Here is a 25,261-nt window from a genome sequence, read left to right on the forward strand (position 1 = left end):
TGTGTTCCTTCTCAGAGGAGGGAAATGTCTGAAGAGAGTTGCAAAAAAAGAAAGATTGTCAATATTCTAGCCACTCACACAACACAGACACAACTTTTCCATAACTTTTCCAGAAACAAAACCTTTTTCAGAAACAAAAATAATTTGGCTCACTCTATAAAGTGACAATAACAGTTCAATTCTAACCAGGCTGCCTGCGGCATATTACAGTGGCACAAAAAATACCCTTACCCTTACACAATACACAAAAAATAGCCTTACCCCAGGCTGAGCTCCAGCAGCCTCTATGGGTCTACTTGGAACCACGCCAGCTCAATTGCTGGTGCAGAATCAAGTATCTCCACGTAGGGTTTTCAGTCTGGGGGGGGGGGTGTGTATTAGGATGTGGCAGAGGCCTCCTTCACCATCTCTTTCCCATCCCAGTTCTCAACCACCCTCATCTCTGCCCACCCCCACCCTGAAACACCCACCCTCCCCACCTCTCCAGCACCTGCCATACTCAGATTGGCGGGTGCTGCTCCAACAGACTTGGTTTAAAGTCTGGCAAACCAACATGGGTCCCGATAGTCATTTAACAAAATGGGTCCTGGTACTAAAAAGCTTGGGAACCACTGTCTTAAGTGTATCCCAGCCTCCAGATGCCTCCTTTGGATTAGGACAGTGTTTCTCAACGTTTGTCTTCCTCAGTACCACTTCACATGCCCCACTTGCTGGAAGTACCACCGGAAGTAACTGGTGATGATGTCACTGCCAGTTACTTCCAGTCTGGGGGACCAGATGCAACATGACAAACACTAGTAAGAGACTCAGTGTGGATGGGAGGGCTTTCTCAAGTGAGGAAAAGCACACTTTGGAACCTTCTACGGCTGTTTTTTGTGTAGCATTCCTGGTCCTGCTGCCAGGTGTCCAGGGCAGGATGACCAGATGTTGTAATTGACAAAGAGGACAAGGCACCCCAAAATGTAGAATATGACAAAATAAAAGCTAAAAATACTTGTATATTGATTTCATGTGGTTAATTATTACATAGAATTTATTATATATTGTTTATTAATTACAAGAAGGCCACATGCTCCTGCTCACAGGGAAAAAGGAGGACATTTAAGTGCCCAATCCTATCCAATTTTCCAATGCTGGTGCTGCTGTGCCTATAGGGTATGCACTGCTTCCTGTGTTGGGGTTGCAGTCAGAGGCCTCCTCAAGGTACAGGAGGCCAACATTTGTTCCCTTATTTTGGGGATGTATTGCGGCTGCCCCTGTGCTGGAAAGTTGGACAAGATTGGACCCTAAGTTATTTTCCAGGACACGAGGCTAAAAAAGAGGACGCCTGGTCACTCTGTTCAGGCAGGCCCAGAGTCAGGATTCTACCGGTGGGTGAGTGACTATTTTTTTCAGGATGGGCAGTTATGTTGGGTATATATACTGGCATGCAAAATCAAAGGATAAATACAGAGAAACATCAAAGAACCATAAATGAGAGGGTGGGCAAACTGCTGACTCCGGGTGGGCAATGCCCACCCTGGCCGCCCTCTAGCTACGGCCCTGTGTGGGGGGGAGGGGGCGTGAGTACCACCAGACACCAGCTCCAGTGCCACTGCTGGTACCCCTACCACTGGCTGAGAAGCACTGGGCTAGGGGAAACCTAGTGTGAAGAAGAGCCCTCCCGGGGAACAGCACCCCCTGTGAATTGAATCACAGCCCAAGCCTAGGCTGGTCTACTCAGAAGTAAGCCCCCTTAGAGTCAATGGGACTTACTCCCAGGAAACTGTGGCTAGGCTTGGGTTGAGTGCCACTCCCCCCGCGGGTAGTACTGGAATGCCAGGGGCCGGGTTCCCACTTGCCCCCCCAAGGATGCGATGAGCGACTCTCCTCCCGTTCCCTGAGCTGTGCCCAGCAGCGGCTTCTGCGAACGGGAGGCTTTCCCTGCCCTCCTTCCCGGAACACCCCCCTTCGCCGGAGTAATTTCCTTCGTGCGCAGCTCTCCACCTCCAAGGAGGGGCGGCTATCAGCCCCCCCCAAGGGCCGATGGGGATTCCCCCCTGAACTTCACTCATTCATTCCCTCTTGCCGGGGGAGGGGCTGCCCGGCGGCCAATGGGAGAGATGCGCCCCGCTCTCTCGCCTTCCCGCAGGGCAGCAGCCTCCCCGGGAGAGAGAAGGGGCGGGAGTTCTCCGCAGGCGCCAGGCGAGGAGGCTCCTGAACTTTCCTCCCCGTCGCCCGGGCTCGCCACTGTCGGAGCCGCCGCTGCGCCGTCATGGGCCTCTGGGAGCTGCTGCCCTCTCCCGCCTACGGGCTGCTGATCGCCGCTGTCCTGGCGCTCTGGGCGCTGAGCGCCTCCTGCAAGAGGAGAAGGTAAGAGGGGGTGGAGACGGCGGGCTGGCACCCTCCTGGCGCCGATCGCGGCGGGGGAAGCGGGCAGAGAGAAAGCCAGCTTCCTTCCCCGCCTCTCTGTGGCGCTCCAAGTCGACTCGAAAGCAGGCAGCGCAGCGCAAAGGTGAACTTCTGCAGAGAAGAAGCCAAAGAGCCTTGGCGCTTCTTCCATCTGGAAGGCCACGATCTGAAAGCACACTTACTAGGGGGAGTAACAGCCCAGTCCTAGGCATGTCTACTCAGTAAGTAAAGAAGGAAGGAAGGGCCCAATCCTATCCAATTTTCCAGTGCTGGTGCAGTTGTGTCAGTGGGGCGTGCGCTGCCTCCAGTGGTGGAGGGGCAGTCACTGGGGCCTTCTCAAGCGATGGGAACATGTGTTCCCTTACCACCAGGTTGCATTGTGGCTACAAAGTTGGATAGGATTGGACACTAAGTAATTGAGTTCAATGAGACTTACTCCTAGAAAAGGGTGGATAAGATTGCAGCCTAAGACCCACTGGAGACCAGGGGTAGACATCCAGTACAGGAGATTGCACTGCCCAGTGGTAAAGTGTCCTCTGACTTGCTGGGTCTCTTGCAGCTGCTGTGACAGACTGGCCCAGCTCGCCTTCTGGCATTTTCTTTTATTATTATTAACAGTATTTATATACCACTTTTCAACGGAAAGTTCACAAAGCGTTTTACAGAGAAAAATCAAACAAACAACTAATGGCTCCCTGTCCCAAAAGGGCTCACATTCTAAAAAGATGCAAAAGAACACCAACAAACAGCCACTAGAAAAGACACTGCTGGGGTGAGGAGGGCCAGTTAGTCTCCCCCTGCTAAATAAAAGAAAAGCACCCACTTAAAAAAGTGCCTCTTACCCAGTTAGCAGGGGTTTTCTAGACCAGAGGGGTGGTGGAAGCAGTGCATGTTTATCCCATTATGCACATTTCAAGGCAGGCCATGTTCAAGACCACTTGGCACTGAAGGTGATGTTCCAGATGTTGCCCTCCCCCTTACCTGCTGATGTGCCACCTCTTCATCTCCCATTTGCTGGATTGGGAAAGGAAGACAGGGTGGAGTGGGGGAGAAAGTGTGGCAGAGAATGGAGCAGTGGGTGCTGTTGCCCACCTCACTCATCACCTTCCTCATTCCTCTTCCACTCCCTCCCCTTTTGCCTTTTCCAATAGAGAGCGTGGGAGAGGAAGGAGCAATGGGTGTGTGTGTTTGTTTGTGACCACCTCAGCTGCCTCATGGATGGGCCGTCCCTTTTTAAAGGCCTGCTCTTTTCACCTATTCTAGGAGAGGACTGTGACCAGTGGCGTAGCTAGAGGGGGCGAAGCACTAAGTTTTGCAGTTGCCTGAATGTGCTGTGCAACAGCCCCTCTCCCTTTGGAGCCATTCTAGGTGTACGCCTCCATTTTGCTCCCATCACCTGGAATGGCTCCAAGGAGGAGGGGCCGCTGAATGCATGGAGCATTCAGGCACCTGCAAAACTTAGTGCTTTGCACCCCATCTAGCTACACCACTGACTGTGTCTCAGATTATATTCGGGGTGCACTTCTCCTTCTGACCAGTATGTGTACTGCCAGCCCAACCATGATGCAAGCTGAAGTGAGTTGCTTCCGTAGCAGATTGTGAGGTGCCTAAGGGGGTGGTGGGGTTTAGGCTGTTCCTCACTCTCCATCTCTGCTGATGTGAGCTGCAATTATCCTCTTCCTGCTCACCGCAGGAAGAAGTGGATAATCCTCCTCTTTACTTTGCTCCTTAAGCAGTTTCCTTCAAACTGGAAGTACCGGACTTCTGACTTTATTTACAGTGACTGCATGAATGAAGGAGCTCCTTCGTTCACGCCATTCCTGTAAATAAAACTGGGAAGTCTCACACTCTTCTAGGTTTGGTTAAACTCCGGGAGAAGCATAGTTAGGTGCTTGATTTTCTTTCCTAGAGCACCACAGCCAAAGTATGGGGTTGCACTCCAGGTTATGCTGCCAAGTATATAGATATATAACATTTTGCCACATGTGTTCTCAAAGTGGTTTGCATAAAGTTAAATCATCATAAGCAAAATAAATGAAAGCTAATTACAAACCAGGGAAAGGTAATTATGTCTTCCAACACCCAAAACTAGAGACGAGATAGTAGGATACTGCCTTGGGAAGGCCTTTCTTTCCAGCCCCAGGCAGCCCCCAAATCCAAGGAGTCCTTTTCAAATCAAATGGTAGTTGAATGTGTGCAGCCTGGGGAGATAATGCAATGCATTCCTCCCTGGGTGCTGAGACCAGGCATGTAAAATGGCAAAAGTTCCAGGTGTTTTTAAAAAGGCTGCAAAATACCTAAGGAGTGGAGAGAAAGATGCAAAGATAATAAAATAAGACACTGATTATCCAACAAAAGGGGGGAGGATTCTCTGGTCATCTCTACACCAGCAGTGTTGAACAGAAGAGTCTTTGCTGTCCTTGCCAAAATCTCTCTGCACTGGGCCATGCTGAGTATATCAGCTACTGCCACCACAGCCCAGGACCCAGAGCCCATTATAGTTTGGGGGGACCTGCCAGTGTTTGGCTGTGCTTGTCCCAGTCAAGCTCTGCACAGTGTGGAACTCGGCAAGTTTGGAAGTTTGAAAGCAAGTTTGGAAGTTGGCCGTGGCATGATGATGTCATTGCCAATTGCCTGGAGGTGGCATTGCAACTCATTGCACCGCTGTGAGCTGCCAAAGTGATCTGTGCACCACTATGGAGCTTTTAGAGCAAATGTTGGGTCCCACTAAAACTTGAAACATGAGCCCCTTCCCATATGCAGCCAATCTCATGATACATGAAAGAAAAGTTTATATTTTAGTTCTGAAGTTACATCAACACCATGGGGTTTTCCACCATGCCCCAATCCCTCCCCCCTTTTTGCTTTTTTGCTAGCTTGAAGAAGAGTTCTCCAAACTTGCTGTTTGTGACTCTTTGGTTGGTCCTAATAAAGTTTATTATTCTGCTGATGTTCTAATTTTTTAAAAATCTTCTAATGGACCAGCGTTGCTGAAAGCTGAAATAGAAAAATTAACATTAAAGATGTATATTTTCTGGCCTTTTTCACTGTGAAATCATGAATTGTCTCCCCGAAGTCAATTTTTCTTGCAAGTTTGAATTCAATGGACAAAATAGCTAGGCAGCTCTATTACCTGTTCTTGCTCTAACATACAACTCCTGAAGTTTTATAACTTAGGGTGCAATCCTAACCCATTTTCCAGCACCGACAGAAGGGCGATGCAGCTCCAAGGTAAAGGAACAAACATTTCCTTACTTTGAGGAGGCCTCCATGAGTGCCACCCAATTGCAGGATGCAGCACATGTCCCATGGCACAGCTATGCCAGTGCTAGAAAGTTGGTTAGGATTTGGGCCTTAGAAGCATATTCATAATTTAGCAGACTAGGGTTGTGACTGGACCAAGCCCCTCTGGACCCCTGATAAAGTATACCCTCCCCATCCCCATATTTGGAACCCGCCAGTGCCCTGCCTTCCTGGATTGACTCAAGGAGTGGGTATGCTTCCCTGGAGGTTTGCAGCAACTTGTATTCTCGGCACCAACTAATGCTGGGATGCAGGGAGGAGAAGGAAGCAACAGGAGTGTGGATTTCAGAGGATTGGCTGGTAGAAAATTCATCATATTTGAGAGCAGTAGAAAGATTTGTGAGAAGTGAAGAGTCTTTGCTGTCCTTGCCAGAATCTCTCAGCACTAGGCCATGCTGAGTACACCAGCTATTGCCACCACAGCACAACACCAAATAGTGCCCAAATATAATTTTGCCCCCCCCCCCAAAAAAAAACAGTGTTCAACTGCTTATCTCCTAATTGAGCTCTGCACAGTGTGGAACTTGCCAACCTGGAAGTTTGAGGATGATATGATGTCATTGCCAAATCCCTGGAAATAGCATTGCAACTTGTTCCACCTCTGTGAGCTGCCAAAGTGATCATGGCCCTCTGCTGTTTCTGGGACTAAGAAATGGGTCGAAATTAGATGCCGTTCCATAGGGACTATATGGGGGCAGAGCACTGGTTCATGCAGCTCTGCCTCCAGCAGTGGTCAGATTAAATAAATGCAGGATATGATTCCATTGTCTTCTGTGCACTGCATGTTGAAGAATTATTAACTTCTTGATTAGTCATCCTTCTAATAATGCTGCTTTCTTTAGTGCTGTCTTGTTACAGTACTCTTTGTCCTGGATTGAGTGACAACTAGTATAGCCAAGTAGAACAGCACATTCTGGCCGACCTGCACCAGTGTCTTTTAGTGAGTCCCATTTAGCACTGTTTTAGGCAGTTCTTGGCTTTCAAGGAACAGACCCCCAGTGTTGTTGGAGGTACTGCTCTATTGTCTTACTTCTGGGCGCAGAGGCCCTCAAAGCAACTTGGAGTAAAGCATAAACACAAAACCTATACAGGAAATGATACACAAACATGCTGTTTTAAATTCTGCCAAGTGCAATTTTTAAACTAACATTAAAAGTGGTGTGAGCATGCTAAAACCAATCAGCTCCTTAGCAATAAGAAGCCTGGTGGAAAAGAGACATTTTCAGCTGCTTCTGGAGACTTGCGATTGAACACGTGTACTGGATCTCACTATGGAGGCCATTCCAGAGTGCTGGAAAAATTTAGTGTCTACTGGAGACCAGTCTAATTTCTCATACAGTTGTGCTGGAAAAATTTAGTGTCTACTGGAGACCAGTCTAATTTCTCATACAGTTGTTACCTGAGTAACAAACTGTCCAGGAGAGATGGATCTTTGCTAAAACCTTTTAATTGTTTGGAGACCAGTGTCCTCATCTTAGAAGGTTTCTTGTTTTCTGTTGTATATCTATCATATTAGTGACATGCAAGACAACATGCTTGTTCAAATGGAAGGATTGAGTATTTAATGGTCAGTGCTGACACCAGTTGGCTGGGGAGGCCCTGGGGCAAGACCTTGCTTGCACTAGGCTCCCCCTGGCACTCTTACCCATCCCTGATGGCTCGTTTGGCATTACTGCTATCCTCAGTATGGAAGGTTCAAGAATCAGCCTTGCTGAGTAGGCCCTTAGCCTGACCCATTCTTTGCCTGACCCAGCCAGCCCCTGTAACCATCCCTGCTAATGAGTGTATCTTTGCATTTTCAGTATTGCTGTCTTCCCATTGAACAATTGCACATCTGTTTCTGTAAAACCTGGCAAGTGTAGGCCTGTTCTAGGCACAGCCTTGAGGTGGAATGTATGAGTGATGTTGGTTTTGGAGAACTATTGAGGATTGTTGTGAAACATAAGCCTGAAATCAAAGAGAGAGGATTGCCTACACCTGGCCTCCAAGGTATCATTTCTTTGAACAAGGATATGCCTTCTGAAAGACTAGCCTATTTTAGAACCTTAGGGCTCAATCCTATCTACATTACAATGTTGATGTAGCTATGCCAATGGGGCATATGCTGCATCCTGTGGTGGTGGTGGGCAATCATGGAGGCCTCCCTCAAGGTAAGAGAATGTTTCCTTACCATGGGGCTGCCTTGTGGCTGCATCGGTGCTGGAAAGTTGGACAGGATTGGGCCCATAGTGTCTTTCCTGTGACAAAAGTCCTCCAACTGTTTTTTTAAACCAAATGAATTGCAGTTAACCATGTTCTTAGCCTGGGAGTGTTTACATCTGCATATGCAAGCAGTTCCTGAATGTTGCTTTTCTGGAAGGATGGATAGATGAGTGCTCCTAGGTTTGTTGGCAACCTTCAGTCTTGAAAGGCTATGGTATCACGCTCTGAATGGTGGTTCTGGAACAGCGTCTAGTGTGGCTGAAAAGGCTGATTCGGGAGTGACAATCCCTTCCACACCAGGAGCAAGTGCAGTCTGTCCCTGGTCTGTCTCCCTGGCTATGGGCCTTCCTTCTTTGCCTCTTTGCCTCAGACTGTTGGTCAAGTGTCTCTTCAAACTGGGAAAGGCCATGCTGCACAGCCTGCCTCTAAGCGGGCCGCTCAGAGGCCAGGGTTTCCCACTTGTTGAGGTCCATCCCTAAGGCCTTCAGATCCCTCTTGCAGATGTCCTTGTATCGCAGCTGTGGTCTACCTGTAGGGCGCTTTCCTTGCATGAGTTCTCCTAGACCTCTTAGGTATTCAAATGAATGTGAAAAGAAGTGAGTGGAAGGGGAGCTCACCAGCTAGGCACACCCCTTGCTCTCTCTGCATCATTACTGAATGCTGGGAGTTTCTCCTTATGCTCTGGAACTCTGAACAGTCAAGACTGCAGAACATGGGAAGAACTGAATATGTACAGAGCCCGGGGTGTGGCCAAGAAGCATGTCCAGTGGGGGTGGGATGCATAGTGAGCTGTCACACTTCCATATTCCCATTTAACTGACTGCCGTTTTTATTTATCTTTAAACATTTATATCATGCTTTTCCTTCTCTTTCAAGAAGCCCAAGGCAGCTGACAACTATTAAAAGGATTACAGCAACAGAACAACAACAAAAAAATCCAATCCAAACTAAACCTTCCACTGGCAGAATGTGTGTTCTGGCTAGGAGGATCTAGTCAGAGGTGCCTGGATTCTGTATGAAGTCATGTGATGTTGCATTTTCTGGTGCCACCTGTTAGCGCAGTGAGGCTGCCAACACAATTACTGGTAGCCCAGAGTGCTGGTTAGCAGCCAGGCCACCATCTGCTGGCATAAAATAAGGTGACACTGGGGCAGGCAGTGGGCGGAATGGGGCAGGGAGCAGGAGGAACAGGAGAGTTTCTGGATGGGGAGGGAGGTGGAACAAGAGAGGGAGGGGGCAGGTTTGGTGGCATGAGTGTGCACCAAATCCTGTTGCTCTACCTTTCTGTCACCATTACATGCCTTCTGCCAGGAAAATCACTGGAACAGGACCAAGGTGTCCTTGAGGAACAGTGGGTGCTTTCCCCAGTGCAAGTAAACAAACTTTCACTTGTCCTGAGGAGTCCTAGACAAGTACCCCCCCCCCCAGAATGTAGTGCATGGCTCCTTGGCCATCGGCAGGGGAGGATTACATGGGAGTTAATCAAACATCAAAAGAAGCAACAGCACTACAACCAATGCAGAGAAATCTAAAAAGTAGCAGCATGTTCAGCTTGGTTGAACTGTGAGTTCACTCTCTCCCAGTCTTTAAACAACATTTTTCATGCTTGTTTCCTTTATAAAAACTTGGTAGAGTCAGATCTAGGTAGTAGCTGTCAGTTTGCATGTGGTATTTTGCACATCTACATTTTTTATCCCCCCCGCCTAGTTTTGACAAAACAGTTGTGTGTACACGTGGCTTCTGGTGGTTTTCTTTACCAAGGCTAGCGCTCCATGTTTTGTGTACAGAAGCTTCCTTGGGATTTTGCAGAACTTCTGTTTTCATGTTAAGTGCTGGAAACCTGTTGAATATAATACTCTATCCAAGACAATAGAATAAAATTTGCAAGAACTTCCCTGCCGTGGATTTTAATGCACCAGGCATGTTCAACACAGGATCACCCAATTTAGCAAACTGACACACTAAGTAGGCCTTCTCTTTGTGGACTATAAATAATAGTTATATACTGCTTTTAAATGAAGTGCTTTACTTAGCTACATGAATGGTTCCCTGCCCCCAAAGTCTTCAAAGATGCAGAAGAAACACAGCAAACAGCCATAGGAAAAGAGGCTGTGCTGGGGTGAATAGAGCAATTGCTTCCCCTCTGCTAAATGGAAACCACTGTAGAAGTCCCTCTTTGTCTGGTTGAACACTTTTCTCATGTTCTGTTTCAAAACTTGTGTAACCTTTTAAAGTCAACAAACTCTTTTGGAAGATTTTTGGCTGTTCAGGGATCCACATTACAGAAGTGACCTTGTGGCCACTTGGAAATGGTCCTCTTTAGCAAACTGCCAGGTTCTTTGGATTCTTTTCTTTCTTTCCATTTAGTACATGTCACTAGGGGATTAAAAAAAATGTTGGAATGCTTTTGAAACAGATCCTGTTTCTTCCAAGAACCTAGTACTCTTCTCCCCCAACCCCTGTGGGTAATCCAATCAATAAAAAAGACTTATGGTTATGTTGCCAATAAAACTTTAATTGGGTTGATTTTTCCTGAAATAAACTCTGTTGGTGTTCTATTAACATCAGTTTTCTCACGCAAGCTCTTTCAGGAGCCTGCCTTTCAGCACATGATCAGATTTTGCAATTGACTACAGCATCTGCAGAGTTTTCACGTTAGTGGGGCACCAACGGAAGTTTCTTCCTGGGCCAATAGCAGCTGAGGGGAAAGACCCCTTCATTGGGATTGTGGAATGATGGGAAAGTCTTAAAATACCCTATCCCTAATGGCCCAGATCCTGATTGCACCCCCATGGCTACTAATTGGGAGAAACATATTTTTAAAAGCTTGCCTACTGTCCTCAAAAGAGCCAGGACTTGTGCAACAAAATGACAATCAATAAAATTTCAATATAATGATCAAAACCAAACCAAATCATAAATAGTCCAACAATAACAAAAACAGCACTAATCTGTGTGAAGACCTGAAATGGCCTTGTCATGGCCATCTGCCTGAAGACGTACAATGTAGGTGCCTGTATGGTCTGCGGGAGGAGGGAATTTCAAAGGCATGGAGCTACCTCTGAAAAGCCCCCATCTCTTGTGGATGCCTTTTGACCTACTGAAGAACCAGGAGCTCAAAGCTGGGGCTCAGATGATGGATCATGGGTGGGTACTTCAAGTATCCTGATTCCAAAATTTTTAGGCCTTTGAAGTTAAGAACCATTATGAGTTTTACAGTGTGGTACTAAAATGGCTTGAGTACCCCTCTCTTGGTTGAAACAGAATTGAGGATGCCCTCATAGAATGTTTAGCTGGATATATTTAGGTCTGGCTCCCTTGATGCACCCTTTTCCTTCTTGTGAACAGTTCAGTGGCACTGATGGTTAATATTTTCGATTAAAAAGGGAAGTGGCCTGAGATGTTCAACTTTGTCATGTGGGAAAAGCCTGGCCAGAGTACAGCTTTGGAGAAGGGCCATGGCAGTCTTCTTTACGATTCAGTGCTGTACTCAGAAGAGCAAAAACAAAAATAAAACAGTCGAGATAGCCCTGACTCCTCTTGTGAATGGAGTTGGGATTCTGATTTGTGCCAGGCTTGAAGTAGGTCACCTGTGCTTCAAGCCAAGCATGAAACTGGTTATATTTCCTGACCTCTGCCAGGGCCATACCAGTCTTTTCTTTCTCTTGATTCTTGCTGTTGTTTCCCACAGCAGGGCTACTCAAGGAATGCTGTTACTCGGTATAGTACAGTACAGTGCTACTAACCAGCCTTTCCTCTGAATCTCATACTGGTAGAGGAAAACCATACTGTCTTACCAGGCTGTACAGCAGCCCTGGGCTCCATCTACCTCCCTGCACTTGGCCGAGATCAGAATCTTAAGCCGGATAGAATTTCTTAAGTATTTGAAGGGAACAAGGTGCTTCTGCTGCTATAGGATAACATTTGTGTAGTAGTGTTTTCTGAATGTACCAAATATTTCACATACCTTATCTTAATATAATCCTTATAACAACACTGTAAAATAAGTGGATGGTATTATTCTCCTAGTACAGGGAGGCTGGGAGAGAGGGGCAGCCCAGTCCAGTGCAAGTTCCCCCATGCTAATGCAGTGGCACCAGCACGTTTGTACTACATCCTACAAGGGAATTTTGCATGCTAGAGGTCTCCTTGAGTATCTCCTCGACATTTGTCAAGGAAGGTCTGTGCAAAGCCCCTGCCAGTGTGGGCTTACTTAGACCCGCACCAGCAAAATTGCTGGCACAAGTCCAAGGTGATCTGTGTCGGCGGATCAGGCTTGGAAAGGGGGCTAGGATATGACACTTGGTGTTGCTAATCTCACCCCCTCTTGGGCCCGATCCACCCTTTCCTCACCCCTGCATCACTTGGTGGGGAACTTACCTTGTTCAGTGTGCGTGGCTCTCTGCACTGGCAGAAAGGTTCCCACGGTGTACCTAGATGGTGTGCTGTTGCAACATGCTTTACAGCATGTGTGCTCCACCGGCACAGAAGGAGGATAGGATTGTGAAATAACTTGCCTACAGGCGCCCAGTGAGCTCATAGCAGAGACAACATTTGAACAGGTGAGTCTTGTTTCACAGCTTGTGTCCCTTAGCCATTGCACTACACTGGGAGTGTTGCAGGGCCTCATCAGTGGTTCTAGGACAGGGCTCTCCAAACCCTGGCCCACAGGCCAGATCCAGAGTTTGGAAAAAGCACTCCCCCCGTGAGCAGCATTTACCATTCTGCATCCTTGTGTCCAGACCAGCTTGAAAGAAACACAGTTTCGCGGCAGAACGGTAAGTGCTGCTCATGGGAAGAGGAGGGCTTTTTCGGAACACAAAAGCAGTTTCCAGTTCAGAGACAACTGTCTAGGGGATGAGGTAGGATGGGGTGATGTGGAGCTGGAAGTGAAGCAACAGTGGTAGAAAACCCATGTCACATTCAACTGAACTTGGACTAGATTCTGTTTTAAGGACTACTCCATGGCAGTGATGGTAACAAAGAAGGTGTACGTCTCTGCTGTTGTTGCATCTGCTCAGAACTGGCTGGCAGGGCTTTTTCATTTGAGGCCTGTGGCATCTGGGCCCTCAAGGAGATGAGGTGGATTTATCAGTTGCCCACTGTGACCGGTTTGCAAGGCATTTTCTGGATATAATTGTTCACATTCATCATGACTTGGATGCTGATGGTGTGGCATTAGTTGATATCCTTGGAAGTATGCAGTTGTCTGCATCCAGCCTCAACACTTTCCCACCCTGGCTTGTGAAGGCAGCCAAATGGGGTGACTCTGGTCCAGTCACTACTTAAAAAGCCTTCCCTCAAACCCCACATTTTAGATCACAATTGATCTGTGTCAAATTTGGCATTTTTGGCAAGTGCTGAAGTGAGTGGTAGTGACCTAACTCCAGGAATTCCTGGATGGAATTGATTATTTAGATCCTTTTCAACATGGCAGTGTTTTGGGATGGAAACAGTCTTGGCTTCCTTAGCAAATGACCTATGCCAGCAGCTGAACAGGGTTGGTTTGGCTGGACCTCTCAGCGGCCTTTGATACCATTGACCCTGGTATCTTTCCGGATTGCTTTGCTGTGATAGGAGTAGGGGACACAGTATTGTGATGGCTCTGATCCTGGAGGGTGGATTCCAAAAGGAGGTACTTGCAGACTCTTGTTGGTGCCTTGACTATTGACCCATGTATCTTACAGGGTTCTGTTATGTCCTACATGTCTTAACAACTACATGTACCTGCTGGGAGAGGTCATCCAGGAGTGTCATCCATATGTGGATGACATTTGGCTCTACCTCTTATTGTCATTTCTAGTTGAGGAGGCTGTAGATAAGACTTGTTGCCTGGAGGCACTACCATGTAGGGAGCTTTGGGTTTTTTGCACTCTGACTCTTATGGGCTTCCTACTTTTGACACCATAATTGTTGACATGGTTGCTTCAGTGACATCAAATGACCTGTTAGGTTTCCTGAATGACATGGGAGATGCTACAGGACGTTTTTTGTTTGGGTTGTCCCAAGTATTATCAGAAACCTGGAGTCATGTGGCTCCTATCCATGCTGGCACCATCTCTCTAAAAACCTGAGGCATCCCTTGCATGGAAAGGAACTGCAGAATGGTCTCCTTATGTATGCCAGTGCTTTATTCAAGAAGAAGCTGCACTGCAGCCTCTCCCATCTCTCTTAGATGTCAGAATAGACTTAGATGTACTGTGGATATCTAGCTGTATCCCACGGGCCCAGAGTGACTTCCAGCAGGTTTTTTTAATACATGTTAATAGTACTGTTCCCCAGTGGCATTGCTGGGGCAAGCAAGGCCAGCCTTTCCTTCGCTGCCACTGCTGCATCACAGATGTGAAACAGCAAGTACTGGAGGGAGCCTTCGTCCCACAGCTCAGGTGAGAGGTCCAACAGTCGTCCTCATACTGAGAGCAGTTGCATTGGGCCAGCTCGGGTTCCAGCAACTCTCCAGAGGGCCAGAAGCTCATTAGAGACTGAGGGCTCCCCAAGGGCCGAATTGGGAGCCCCAGAGGGCCTTGTGGCCCCGGGCCGGGGTTTGGGCACCCCTGATATAGAGCTTTGCTCAAGGGGGGGGGGATAAACTCACAATTCCTGCAATGTTGTTCCTCTTCCAGCAGCAGCAGCCCTTGTCGGTGGTGACCATGGGAAAGAGTCCTGCAGCGTAGGCTGGGCTGAGTGGAAACAAGTGTTCAGTCCCAGATGTGATAGTTCCTGAAGTTCTGCCCAGGAGGCCAGCACTTGCTGCCAGATTCTGGAAATCTCTGCCTCTTCCAGCAACTGTAAAGGAAAAGGAGGAGATGGTTCCAAGTTCTCACAAGTTTGCTCAATCAGCCTGTCAGACCACAGTTACATGTTTTGGATAGACTTTTCCTGCAAGTGCATAAACATGTGGATTGTTTATAGTCTTCATCTTCATGTAAGGCGGATAACCACATTCTGTGCCTGTGTTTTGTTTTGTGGTGCCAGGGTCTCTGAAAATCGAATCCATGAATGTGTAACCATTTTGGGAGAGTATTAGTGTGAGTTAGATAAACCATTGCCTCATTCTGCTTTAGTGCACACATTTGAAAATCCTGTTTATATGTTTTTGCGCTCCTTGGAGAGGGTCTGGATTATTTGTCTTCCTTCAGAGCCAGGAACGCTTCTGCCGTGTGTTACCTTAAAATTGTGTCTTTCATCTTCAGAGGCGCGGAAGGGCCATTTAGAGAAAAGAGGTAAATGGCAAAATGTCTAATTCTATATCTAAAGGGTTGCTGGATGTGTTTTAATTGGAATGAAAATAGCAAGAAGGTTTTAGTGGGTTATAAAAATGTTAACGGCACAAGAGAAGGTGGTGTTTTGAAAACACTAGCTTATAGTGCCATTTCATAGTAATGTACCCTACTTAATGCTTTTTCATGATCATGCTCATTCAGTAGCTTATTGCATTCAATGTTAGCTTGTTTGTGCTCAGGAGAGAGCTCTCCGTCAAACCTCCCACCTGAATGCTATGGCTAGTTGTATGCTTGTGGCTATAGTTTAGTGCAGGGGTTCTCAAACTGACCCACCACCCTATGTAGCCCTGTCTCTGCCCCCTTAAGGGGCGGGGAGGGGCAAAGGTAGCGATGCAATCCCCAGAATCCCAAAACATCCATTGGAAGCCTCTTCCAGTTTTGCAGCTGAAAACCAAAATTGAGTTCCGCTCTCTATTTTGAGACCTTTGGAGGCTTGGGGAACCCTGCAGAGGGTTCCATGGGTCTCCCTGCTCTCCCCAGAGCTCAGTGCTAGCTGTAGTTAAGTGTAAAAACCCTCCCTTGTCTTTGGCAACTGCATGATCCTGGAGATTGTGTTGCTGGCTTCTCCCTTCCCCTGCAACAACCTACCTTTGTTCTCAAACGCCCTGAGAGTTCGAGAACCACTGGTTTAGTGTTTCAGAGGAAGCCCTGAAGGTTCCTCAAGGAATTTCTCATCTCATCTCATTTCTCATCTTTCTCATTTCTGGAAAAGAGTGAGCAGAGACGAAGGATATTTCTTATTTATTTAGATTTCCAGCCCAATATTTTTCTACTATCCTTGTCGTAATTCTGTTGGGTAGATCTGTATTCGTGTTTTGGGTAGTAACTTGAAGGTTAGAGGAGGTCCACTTGCCCAAGGCCACCAAAGGTAAACCAATAAAACTGTGACATAAGTTCTTATGTACACAGAAGCAAACTCTGTCTCAGAAAGTAATGTTTACCATCTGTGATGTACAAACCATCTTGATCTACTTCTGCCGATTATCCTAAGTTCTCTATAAAACCAATCAGCCTCCATAAAGAATCAAGGAGGCAGTGCTGTAAACCCTTGGAAATGTGTGTTTCCAGGTAATTACATAAATGTCCTCTGGTATGGAAAAAACTGGCTTAAGATGCTTGTCGAATGGAAATGCACCTCTTGCTTGCAACAATTGTGTCTCCTTATTTTAAGGACCCATCTGTCCCATTGAAATGCTTTTGCTCTGCCCAGTGAAAGCTGATTTCAGAAGTATTTGTAATTTACCTGAGTGTGGGAATTCATGAACATGGATTGGGGCCTAAACTAGTTTCTTAAATTGGTTTGGCCCACAGAAACTGATTGGGCCAGTGCCCTAGAGGCTTGTTTCTGAAGATCTCTGAAAGGCGATTTCTGCCTGGTGAAGATGTTGGTGAGATTCCCATCTGTTTGCTGTTGGAGGACATATGATTGTTTAGGAATTAGCTAAGACTATATGGCTTTTGTATGATGGTTCATTCTACTATTGGCAACCTTCAGTCTTGAAAGACTATGGTATCGCGCTCTGAAAGGTGGTTCTGGCACAGCGTCTAGTGTGGCTGAAAAGGCCAATCCGGGAGTGACAATCCCTTCCACACCGGGAGCAAGTGCAGTCTGTCCCTGGTCTGTCTCCCTGGCTATGGGCCTTCCTTCTTTGCCTCTTAGCCTCAGACTGTTGGCAAAGTGTCTCTTCAAACTGGGAAAGGCCATGCTGCACAGCCTGCCTCCAAGCGGGCCGCTCAGAGGCCAGGGTTTCCCACTTGTTGAGGTCCATCCCTAAGGCCTTCAGATCCCTCTTGCAGATGTCCTTGTATCGCAGCTGTGGTCTACCTGTAGGGCGCTTTCCTTGCACGAGTTCTCCATAGAGGAGATCCTTTGGGATCCGGCCATCATCCATTCTCACGACATGACCAAGCCAACGCAGGCGTCTCTGTTTCAGCAGTGAATACATGCTAGGGATTCCAGCACGTTCCAGGACTGTGTTGTTTGGAACTTTGTCCTGCCAGGTGATGCCGAGGATGCGTCGGAGGCAGCGCATGTGGAAAGCACTCAGTTTCCTCTCCTGTTGTGGGCGAAGAGTCCATGACTCGCTGCAGTACAGAAGTGTACTCAGGACGCAAGCTCTGTAGACCTGGATCTTGGTATGTTCCGTCAGCTTCTTGTTGGACCAGACTCTCTTTGTGAGTCTGGAAAACGTGGTAGCTGCTTTACCGATGCGCCTGTTTAGCTCGGCATCGAGAGAATGAGTGTCGGAGATCGTTGAGCCAAGGTACACAAAGTCATGGACAACCTCCAGTTCATGCTCAGAGATTGTAATGCAGGGAGGTGAGTCCACATCCTGAACCATGACCTGTGTTTTCTTCAGGCTGATTGTCAGTCCAAAATCTTGGCAGGCCTTGCTAAAACGATCCATGAGCTGCTGGAGATCTTTGGCAGAGTGGGTAGTGACAGCTGCATCGTCGGCAAAGAGGAAGTCACGCAGACATTTCAGCTGGACTTTGGATTTTGCTCTCAGTCTGGAGAGGTTGAAGAGCTTTCCGTCTGATCTGGTCCGGAGATAGATGCCTTCTGTTGCAGTTCCAAAGGCCTGCTTCAGCAGGACAGCGAAGAAAATCCCAAACAGGGTTGGTGCAAGAACACAGCCCTGCTTCACTCCGCTTCGGATGTCAAAAGGGTCTGATGTGGAGCCATCGAAGACAACAGTGCCCTTCATGTCCTTGTGGAAGGATCTGATGATGCTGAGGAGCCTGGGTGGACATCCAATCTTGGGGAGAATCTTGAAGAGGCCGTCTCTGCTGACCAGGTCGAAAGCCTTTGTGAGATCTATGAAGGCTATAAAGAGTGGCTGTCGTTGTTCCCTGCATTTCTCCTGCAGTTGTCTAAGGGAGAATACCATATCAGTGGTGGACCTGTTGGCTCGGAATCCACACTGCGATTCTGGATAGACGCTCTCTGCAAGTACCTGGAGCCTCTTTAGTACAACTCGGGCAAACAGCTTTCCTACAACGCTAAGGAGAGAGATGCCGCGGTAGTTGTTGCAGTCACCCCTGTCACCTTTGTTCTTGTACAGCGTGATGATGTTTGCATCCCTCATGTCTTGAGGTACTCCACCTTCTCTCCAGCAGAGACAGAGGATTCATTCTATGAAGAGTGATTTAAGATTGAATGTAGTCAGCACCTTTTGATATACGTATCTTGTGTCTTCTGGTCTTTGGATTTGTTTCCATTTCATTGAATTTAACTTTCATTGAAGAAAAGCAATAACATTTGACTGGAAACAATGAAGAGGCCTGAAGACATTTTAATTTAGCCTTTGAGGCTCTATGATGGCTGCTTTTTGAATCTATTTTAATGTTCGTTATTGGCGTTTATATTGCTTATTGCTCTGTTTTATACTGTTTTAACTTTGTTTTTATTTTTTTACACTGTTTTTATTATATTTTATGCTTTTATTTGTATTTTAGTGTTTTGTATTTTTTATCTATTGATTGTTAGCTGCCTTGGGTACCCTTCGGGGAGAAAGACAGCGTATAAATCTAATAAATAAATAGACTATTAGAACTGACTTGTACTGACATCTGTGTACAACTACACAGATATAGATGTTGGTTTATTTTACATTTTTCTATAGATGCCTGTATTTTATATTCCTCTGTATTAATAAAATTACTGTACTTTCTTCCATTTGAGTATTCCCAGCTGGTATGTATCTGCAGATTCCAAAACCCTTCCCCATGTGCCTAACTGTGCATCAACATTACTTCTAACCTTGAAAGGAGTGCATAAAGGGACAGGTAGAGGGACACAATGCTCAAAGAGGTGGGGTGGGGGAATTGTCTACTGTCAAACTTTCCTCTCAACCTTCCTTAAAGGGGTTGGAGGGTAACGATAAATGTTTAGGTGAGTTGGTATTCTTGGTTCTCATGATTTCATCTACCACCCATGTGCCAATTTTGTAGCACCCGTGCTATTGGGCCTTTATTTTCTAAGTCAGAGTTTGTTCTTCTGTTACAATGTTTAGTCAGGGCGTAATGTTTAACTTAACTTGGTCAAAAGGGAAAGAGAGAGAGGGAGGAGGAAGCGAAGGTTGCAATCTGTATGAGTGCAAATTGAGTATGTGTGCAAATTAAATGCGAATTGTGGGTTAGTAACATGCACTTTTTAAAGACTAAGCTGTGTAGGTTAAAAACTTTTAAAAGGTTTTCTGAAATATGCAAGATTCAACAGACATTGTCCTGGTGCAGATGCAATGCTAAGTCACAAATGAAGCTCATTCATGTAGCGCTAAGGGAGTCAACGGACTTATTTGGGTGCTCTTTTCCTTATGCTTAATTGTCAGACACAACCGAGAACTGATGTTCAAGCAGAAGTTCTCACTTCTCCTCATGCATGAAGTAGGGCAAGCACGTGTAACTTTCTCTGTCTAATGATGTATGAATTATTGACTGCTACGAGCTGCACATATAATATGGCTAGGATAGAGATGCTCTGATAAGTGTTAGAATATTCTGCAGGATAATCTTCTAATACAATGGTTCTCAAACTTACTGGGGCCGCGACCTACCTTGTCCTTGAAGGTTGACACTGGAATCTATCCCTGGCAGCTGCCCCGACATTGCCCCAGCCTAGGATGGCCGTCAGAGGCCTCTGCAGGCCTCAGAAATGGCTCCAGCAATGACTTCTGAGACACTTCCAGTTGCGTTCGCAAAACTGGGCAAACCGTCTTCTCAGAAGTAACTTCCGGGGCCATTTCTGAGGCTTCTGGAGGCCTTCTTGGGCAGGCATGACGTTGGGGTGGCTGCTGGAGCTGGGTTGCAACCAGAAGGGGCCTCTGGTTGTTTGGCTCAAATTTGGAACCAAATTGATGCAAGGGCAAGCAGGTGGGCTCAGCTTGTGACCAACCTCATCATCAGGTCATAACCCACCAAGTGGGTTGTGATCCACAGTTTGAAAAGAGCTGTTCTAGAAGAACTCACTGAAGAGCAGTTGAAGGGGAAGAGAAATTATAACTGCTTTTGTACATTTCACAGATTCAGAAACATCTGATGAAACCTCATTCCAGAGGCTTGGGTCCTTAAGTCAGCTGTCTTTCCCCTTTTGGGGGGGGGGGAGGGGATCAAGGAATCTCTGCACCCTATATGTGTGCTGCTCCAACCAATAAAGATGTTTTCTCTCTGGGTGAACCAGTCTCAACTCTTCATCAATCCCAGAAAATGGGTTCTGGCCCATGAAAGTGTATTCCATAATATATGTCCTAATCTCATATGGTGAAACCAGCATACTTTGCATTACTGAGAAAAAATGGAGCATCCTTGTGAAAAAATGCTCAAATGTCACCTAATTGGGGAAGGAGACATTTTGATAAGACTTGGAGGGCTTTCACACATCTCTGGACTGCTCTCTCAAATCTGATGCTGCTGATATTACCATAATGTAATTAAGGTGCTTATTTAAGAAATATTTTTTTTAATTCAGTTTGCTTTTATCTCTGCTACCAACTACAAAATAGATTATTTATATCTAGAAAGTGATACCAGTAGTGCTGTCCATAATATTCTATTTAGCCTTGTTTATCAGTTAATGTTTTATTACATACATTACATTTAGTGATGTGTACTGATTATCATGTAGCATGTGAAGATTTAAGTTTGAACTGAAGAGTCCATATTTACTTTCACATCCTCCGATGTGCTATTTACCCACTTCATGCCACCTTATACAATTAGCACACCTGTAATGACCCTTGCACACTTTCATGTACTCTGTACTTTCTTAACCAGCCTCTTTTTGAAGTGTACAGGAAAGCGAATATTTTTTATCATTCTGATCATAACAGCATCAGGAAATATTATCATTCAAGAAATTAGTATTCAAATAAAGTACCTAAGTTTATTCATTTAGCTAGCACGTTTTTATGTGCTCTGCTGTTTCTGATGGCACAAGTTAGATTAAGAAAAGGATTTTCTTCATTTTTGGTAATCATATGTGCCTGTAGAATTGTCCTGAGTGATAACCCCTTATTTGAATGAGAGCTTCAACTTCCAACAATTCTTCTGAAAACAGATATAAGAATGAGATCTGGAAAAAGTGCAAAATGAAAACAGGAATAGGCTCAGATTTTACAGGCTATCTATCTGTCCCATCCCCTTAACAAGAGAGGGCTATGGTTCTCTTTAGCCAAGAGGCTGTCACACAAGCCACATATCTGTGCAGGTGGCTCCTGACCGTTGGCAAACAGAGGGTGCAACCAACTTTCTGGCACTGTGGTAAGGGCAATTTAGCTCCAAGGTAAGGGCACAAACATTCCCTTACCTTGAGGAGACCTCTGTGACTGCCCCCCAATGGCAGGATGCAGCACATGCCCCATGAACACTCCTCCATATGGACTAGCACAGTAGTTCTCAAGCTGTTTTGCATTGGAACCCACTAAAACACTCTTTTGGGACCAACCTAGCTTGGTGGGACTGAAAAAAAATTATTGTTACCAGCTGTTAAAGCCATTGTTTTTATCCTTTTTACTATGGTGGGGGATGGGGGGGGCTGCCTTCTAGGCTGTTTGTTGAGCTCCACATTCATCAAATTGAGACCATTCTGATGTCCTCACATTCTCCTTCACCTGGTCTTCAGTAAGAGTTGCCTACTCATGAGTAAATGCACATGTGTGACTCATTTTTACTTTCCATAGGGCTCAATACATTTTCCTTGGCAGCTTAAAGGGGGTCTTCCTTCTTGAGAATTTTTGGGGGTCTGTGTTCATCAGATCAGAACCAACCTGGTGGTGTTGTGTTCCTCTTGGCCTGCCCTTTGAAATGGACTGAAGAATGTTTGCCTACTCATGAATATATATGTACGTGTGTGACTCAGTACATTTTCCTTGCCAGCTCTCAGCTTGTCAATTTCATGACCCACCAACAATCAGGTTACAACCCACAATTTGGGAAACACATTTTATGAACACCCTTTTGGCACTGTGGTGGCAGTCTTAGGACAGGAAAACACTTCACGTAGTTTCTGGTTTCTACTGTTAAAGTAACAAGTGAATACATGCATCAGATTTTTCTAAGCTGCCCCATATTTATTCCACAAAGAGTCTAATAAGACAGAGCAGAGAGTACCTATGCTGCCTTTTTTAACTGAAATATTTGTATCCCATCTTTCTCCTGTAAGAAACCGAAGGCTGCTACCAATGCTGAGAAGGCCAAATAAAGCATAATATAAATCTACAGTAACAAAATAAGAAGGACCACAGCGAAAGCATTCCAACAACAGGAAACAAAATCACACTTAGAAGTACCAACTTGCTTAGGCCCCTTCCAAACCATGTTGTCATAATTTTGTGGGCTAGCGAGTGATGATGGAACCAAGTGACTTCTCAGAGGAACCTATTCCATGGTTAAGGTGCCATAACCAAAAAGGCCTGACCTTGAGCTTCAATTGTGAAACTGCCCTGTACGGGGTAATACCATTGGTTTGTTCGTCTAGGTCAGGGGTGTCCAAAGTTTTTGGCAGGAGGGCCACATCATCTCTCTGACACTGTGTCGGGGGCCGAGGAAGAAAATAATTAATTTACATTTAAAATTTGAATAAATTTACATAAGTTTACATAAATGAATATATTAAAGATAAACTTATATTAATGAATGACGTTATTGCAGTAGCTCAAGGTCTATAAAAAGCCTTGCACAAAGTGAGGCTGGCCTTTCCTTCGCTGCCACTGCTGCATCACAGATGCGAAGCAGCAAGCAGTAGAGGGAGTCTTCATCCCACAGCTCACATGAGTGGTCAAACAGTCGCCCTCACACTGAGAGCAGTTGCGTCAGGCCAGTGTGGAGTCCAGCAAGTCTCCAGAGGGCCAGAGGCTCATTGGAGACTGAGGGCTCCCTAAGGGCCGCATTGGGAGTCCTCGAGGGCCACAAGTGGCCCCAGGGCCGGGGTTTGGGCACCCCTGGTCTAGGTCACTATTGACTGGCAGTGCCTTTGCATGTTTTCAGATGAGGTCTTTGCCAGCTCTGTCTGGAGAGAAAAGGACTGAACGTGGAATTTTCTACAGGTTTAGCCTGGGCCATTGAGCTATAGCCCCTTTCAATAGCCAAGTGCCAAACTTCAGGTGGCAGCACAGTTTTGGACTAGGGCCAGTTATTCCCAGTTTGTCCCTGTTTAAAGGGTGAGGTGGGAGCAGGAACAGGTGCCAATCACTGCCTGCTAGGAATTGCACCCGATCAGCCCTAATCTTTCCTTGCAATGCCTGTATAGATATACCATTTATTTATTTCCTTGAATATTTAAACCTAGTTTGTTTTTTCCCTTGCTAGCGTATCATGCCATATGGTGCAGAGCTGTATGTGAGTTGATAAAAATATTTTAAGAACTTAGGAAGCTGGCAGTGGGTTCAAGAAAGGTGATGCTTCTTGACCAAAGCATGTTTGGTTTTGTTGCATTTTGTTGTTGTTTATTTTTGGAATCACAAAAGTTTGTCAGAGACCTTCTGTCTTTCGTGGTTTCTTAAAACATATTTAATGTTTTTTCCTAAATAAATAAATAAATAAAATAGATATGAGAAAATGTATTGTGAGGAATTATTTCCAAAGAAAAACTGCTGCATCCTGATTAATTACAGTTATGCTCTATGCAACTTCTTGATTTATTTTTTTTAATGCTTGACGCACTCATGATGGGAGACATTGCATTGAAGTGAATGTGTATAGGGCACAATGCTGAAAATGAAGCTCCCTCCTTGCCCTCTCCGTGGATCTCGAGCTGCATGGTTGCTGTTTCCTTAGTTGTGCTTTCTGTTCTGTGGAAAGGATTGCACTGGAATCACATGTTTTGACGTGCCATGCCTGGTGCAGAATTTGTGTAGCCCTGGGCTGTTTGGCACTAAATATACAGGGAGAGAGTAAATAAAGTTGGACACGCTCAGTTAAGGATTCTTTGGAGAGTTTAACTTTTCTGCCTTCCACTTTTGCATTTGCTCTGAGAACTTTAGCACAGGTCGAATTTGAAGGGCTTATGAGAGCAATATTTTAATAGACCCTGGCTCAACTTGCTGGGCTTTTTCTGGTCTTGCTGGACTTTCTATCCGATTTATGGCCCAATCCTATGATTCACCGTAAAATGCTTCTCAACGACTCCAGTGTAAAGATTGCTGGCAGAAGGCCTGCACCATTCTGCCAAAACCAGATCCGAACCTGTGGCCACAGGCACTGGTAAATTCTATGCTGAGTGGCACAGAGGCAAGGAGAGGGTGGGGAGGAGTGTAATGGGACAGGAGGAGGGCAGAATAGGGGGTGGGTCAACGGAGGAGCCTCTGCTTGTCCTAACCCCAGTCCCAAGACTGAAAGCTCGACACGGGGCTTTTCAGCTTTGCGCCAGTAATTTCACTGGTGCAGATCTGAGTATCCCCATTGAGCAGGCTGGGGCTCGACAAGGGTTAAGGGAACAAATGTTCTTTTATCCCAAGGAGACCTCCAGCCTCCACAATTCCAGTGCTGGGTTTCATGTTGGTTGTGCATCCCTGCTGCACCAGCACTGACTAGGATTGGGCTGCCTGATATTTTCACGGTGGACAGTCCTATTGGCAGCTTTTAACCGTGATAGCTAAGAGAGACCAAGGCAGTTTACCTCTGATGAATTCAATACTTGGGGCAGGGCAGACCTGGGCAATCTGTCTGCACCCCTTTACAAAGGAGGAGGAATGGATAATGAATATTCTGTTTTCTCCTTGCTTCAGCAACATCAAAAATCTTTAACATTCCACTAAGACCACACACATATGACCCTGTTTTTAAATTTATTATCTTACACAAGATTAGGATATGTTCCAGGTGGAACTTTCAGCTTTCAATTATTCTTGGAGGTTTGCTACAAGACACAATAGTTGGCGAGCGTTTTATTCCACTGAAAGCTTATAAGAACAAGCCACATATCAAAAGATTGATTACAGAATAAGATGCGTGCTGCAGAAGGGTGACTTTTGAGGGATTCTGGTATTTGTGTGCCATTGTCAGACCACTGAACAGCAATTTAAATGTATTGATGCTGTTGATGTGGGTTTGTTTTCTGTTTTCTCCAGTTTCCCTTATGCTGC

General features: G+C 45.9%; 1 protein-coding gene across 1 annotated transcript in view; it reads left to right on the forward strand.

Moving 5' to 3' along the window:
• Positions 1-2,012: 2,012 nt before the first annotated feature.
• The window catches only part of CYP7B1 (cytochrome P450 family 7 subfamily B member 1), a 124,771-nt gene continuing 101,522 nt past the window's right edge, over positions 2,013-25,261 (forward strand). Inside the window, exon 1 of the mRNA XM_066626365.1 lies at positions 2,013-2,352. Within this exon, the coding sequence (XP_066482462.1) occupies positions 2,255-2,352 (98 nt within the window). The 5' untranslated portion in view covers positions 2,013-2,254. The remainder of the gene's footprint in view (positions 2,353-25,261) is intronic.

The sequence above is a fragment of the Tiliqua scincoides genome, chromosome 4 (assembly GCF_035046505.1).
Source record: "Tiliqua scincoides isolate rTilSci1 chromosome 4, rTilSci1.hap2, whole genome shotgun sequence".
In the NCBI taxonomy this organism is placed as follows: domain Eukaryota; kingdom Metazoa; phylum Chordata; class Lepidosauria; order Squamata; family Scincidae; genus Tiliqua; species Tiliqua scincoides.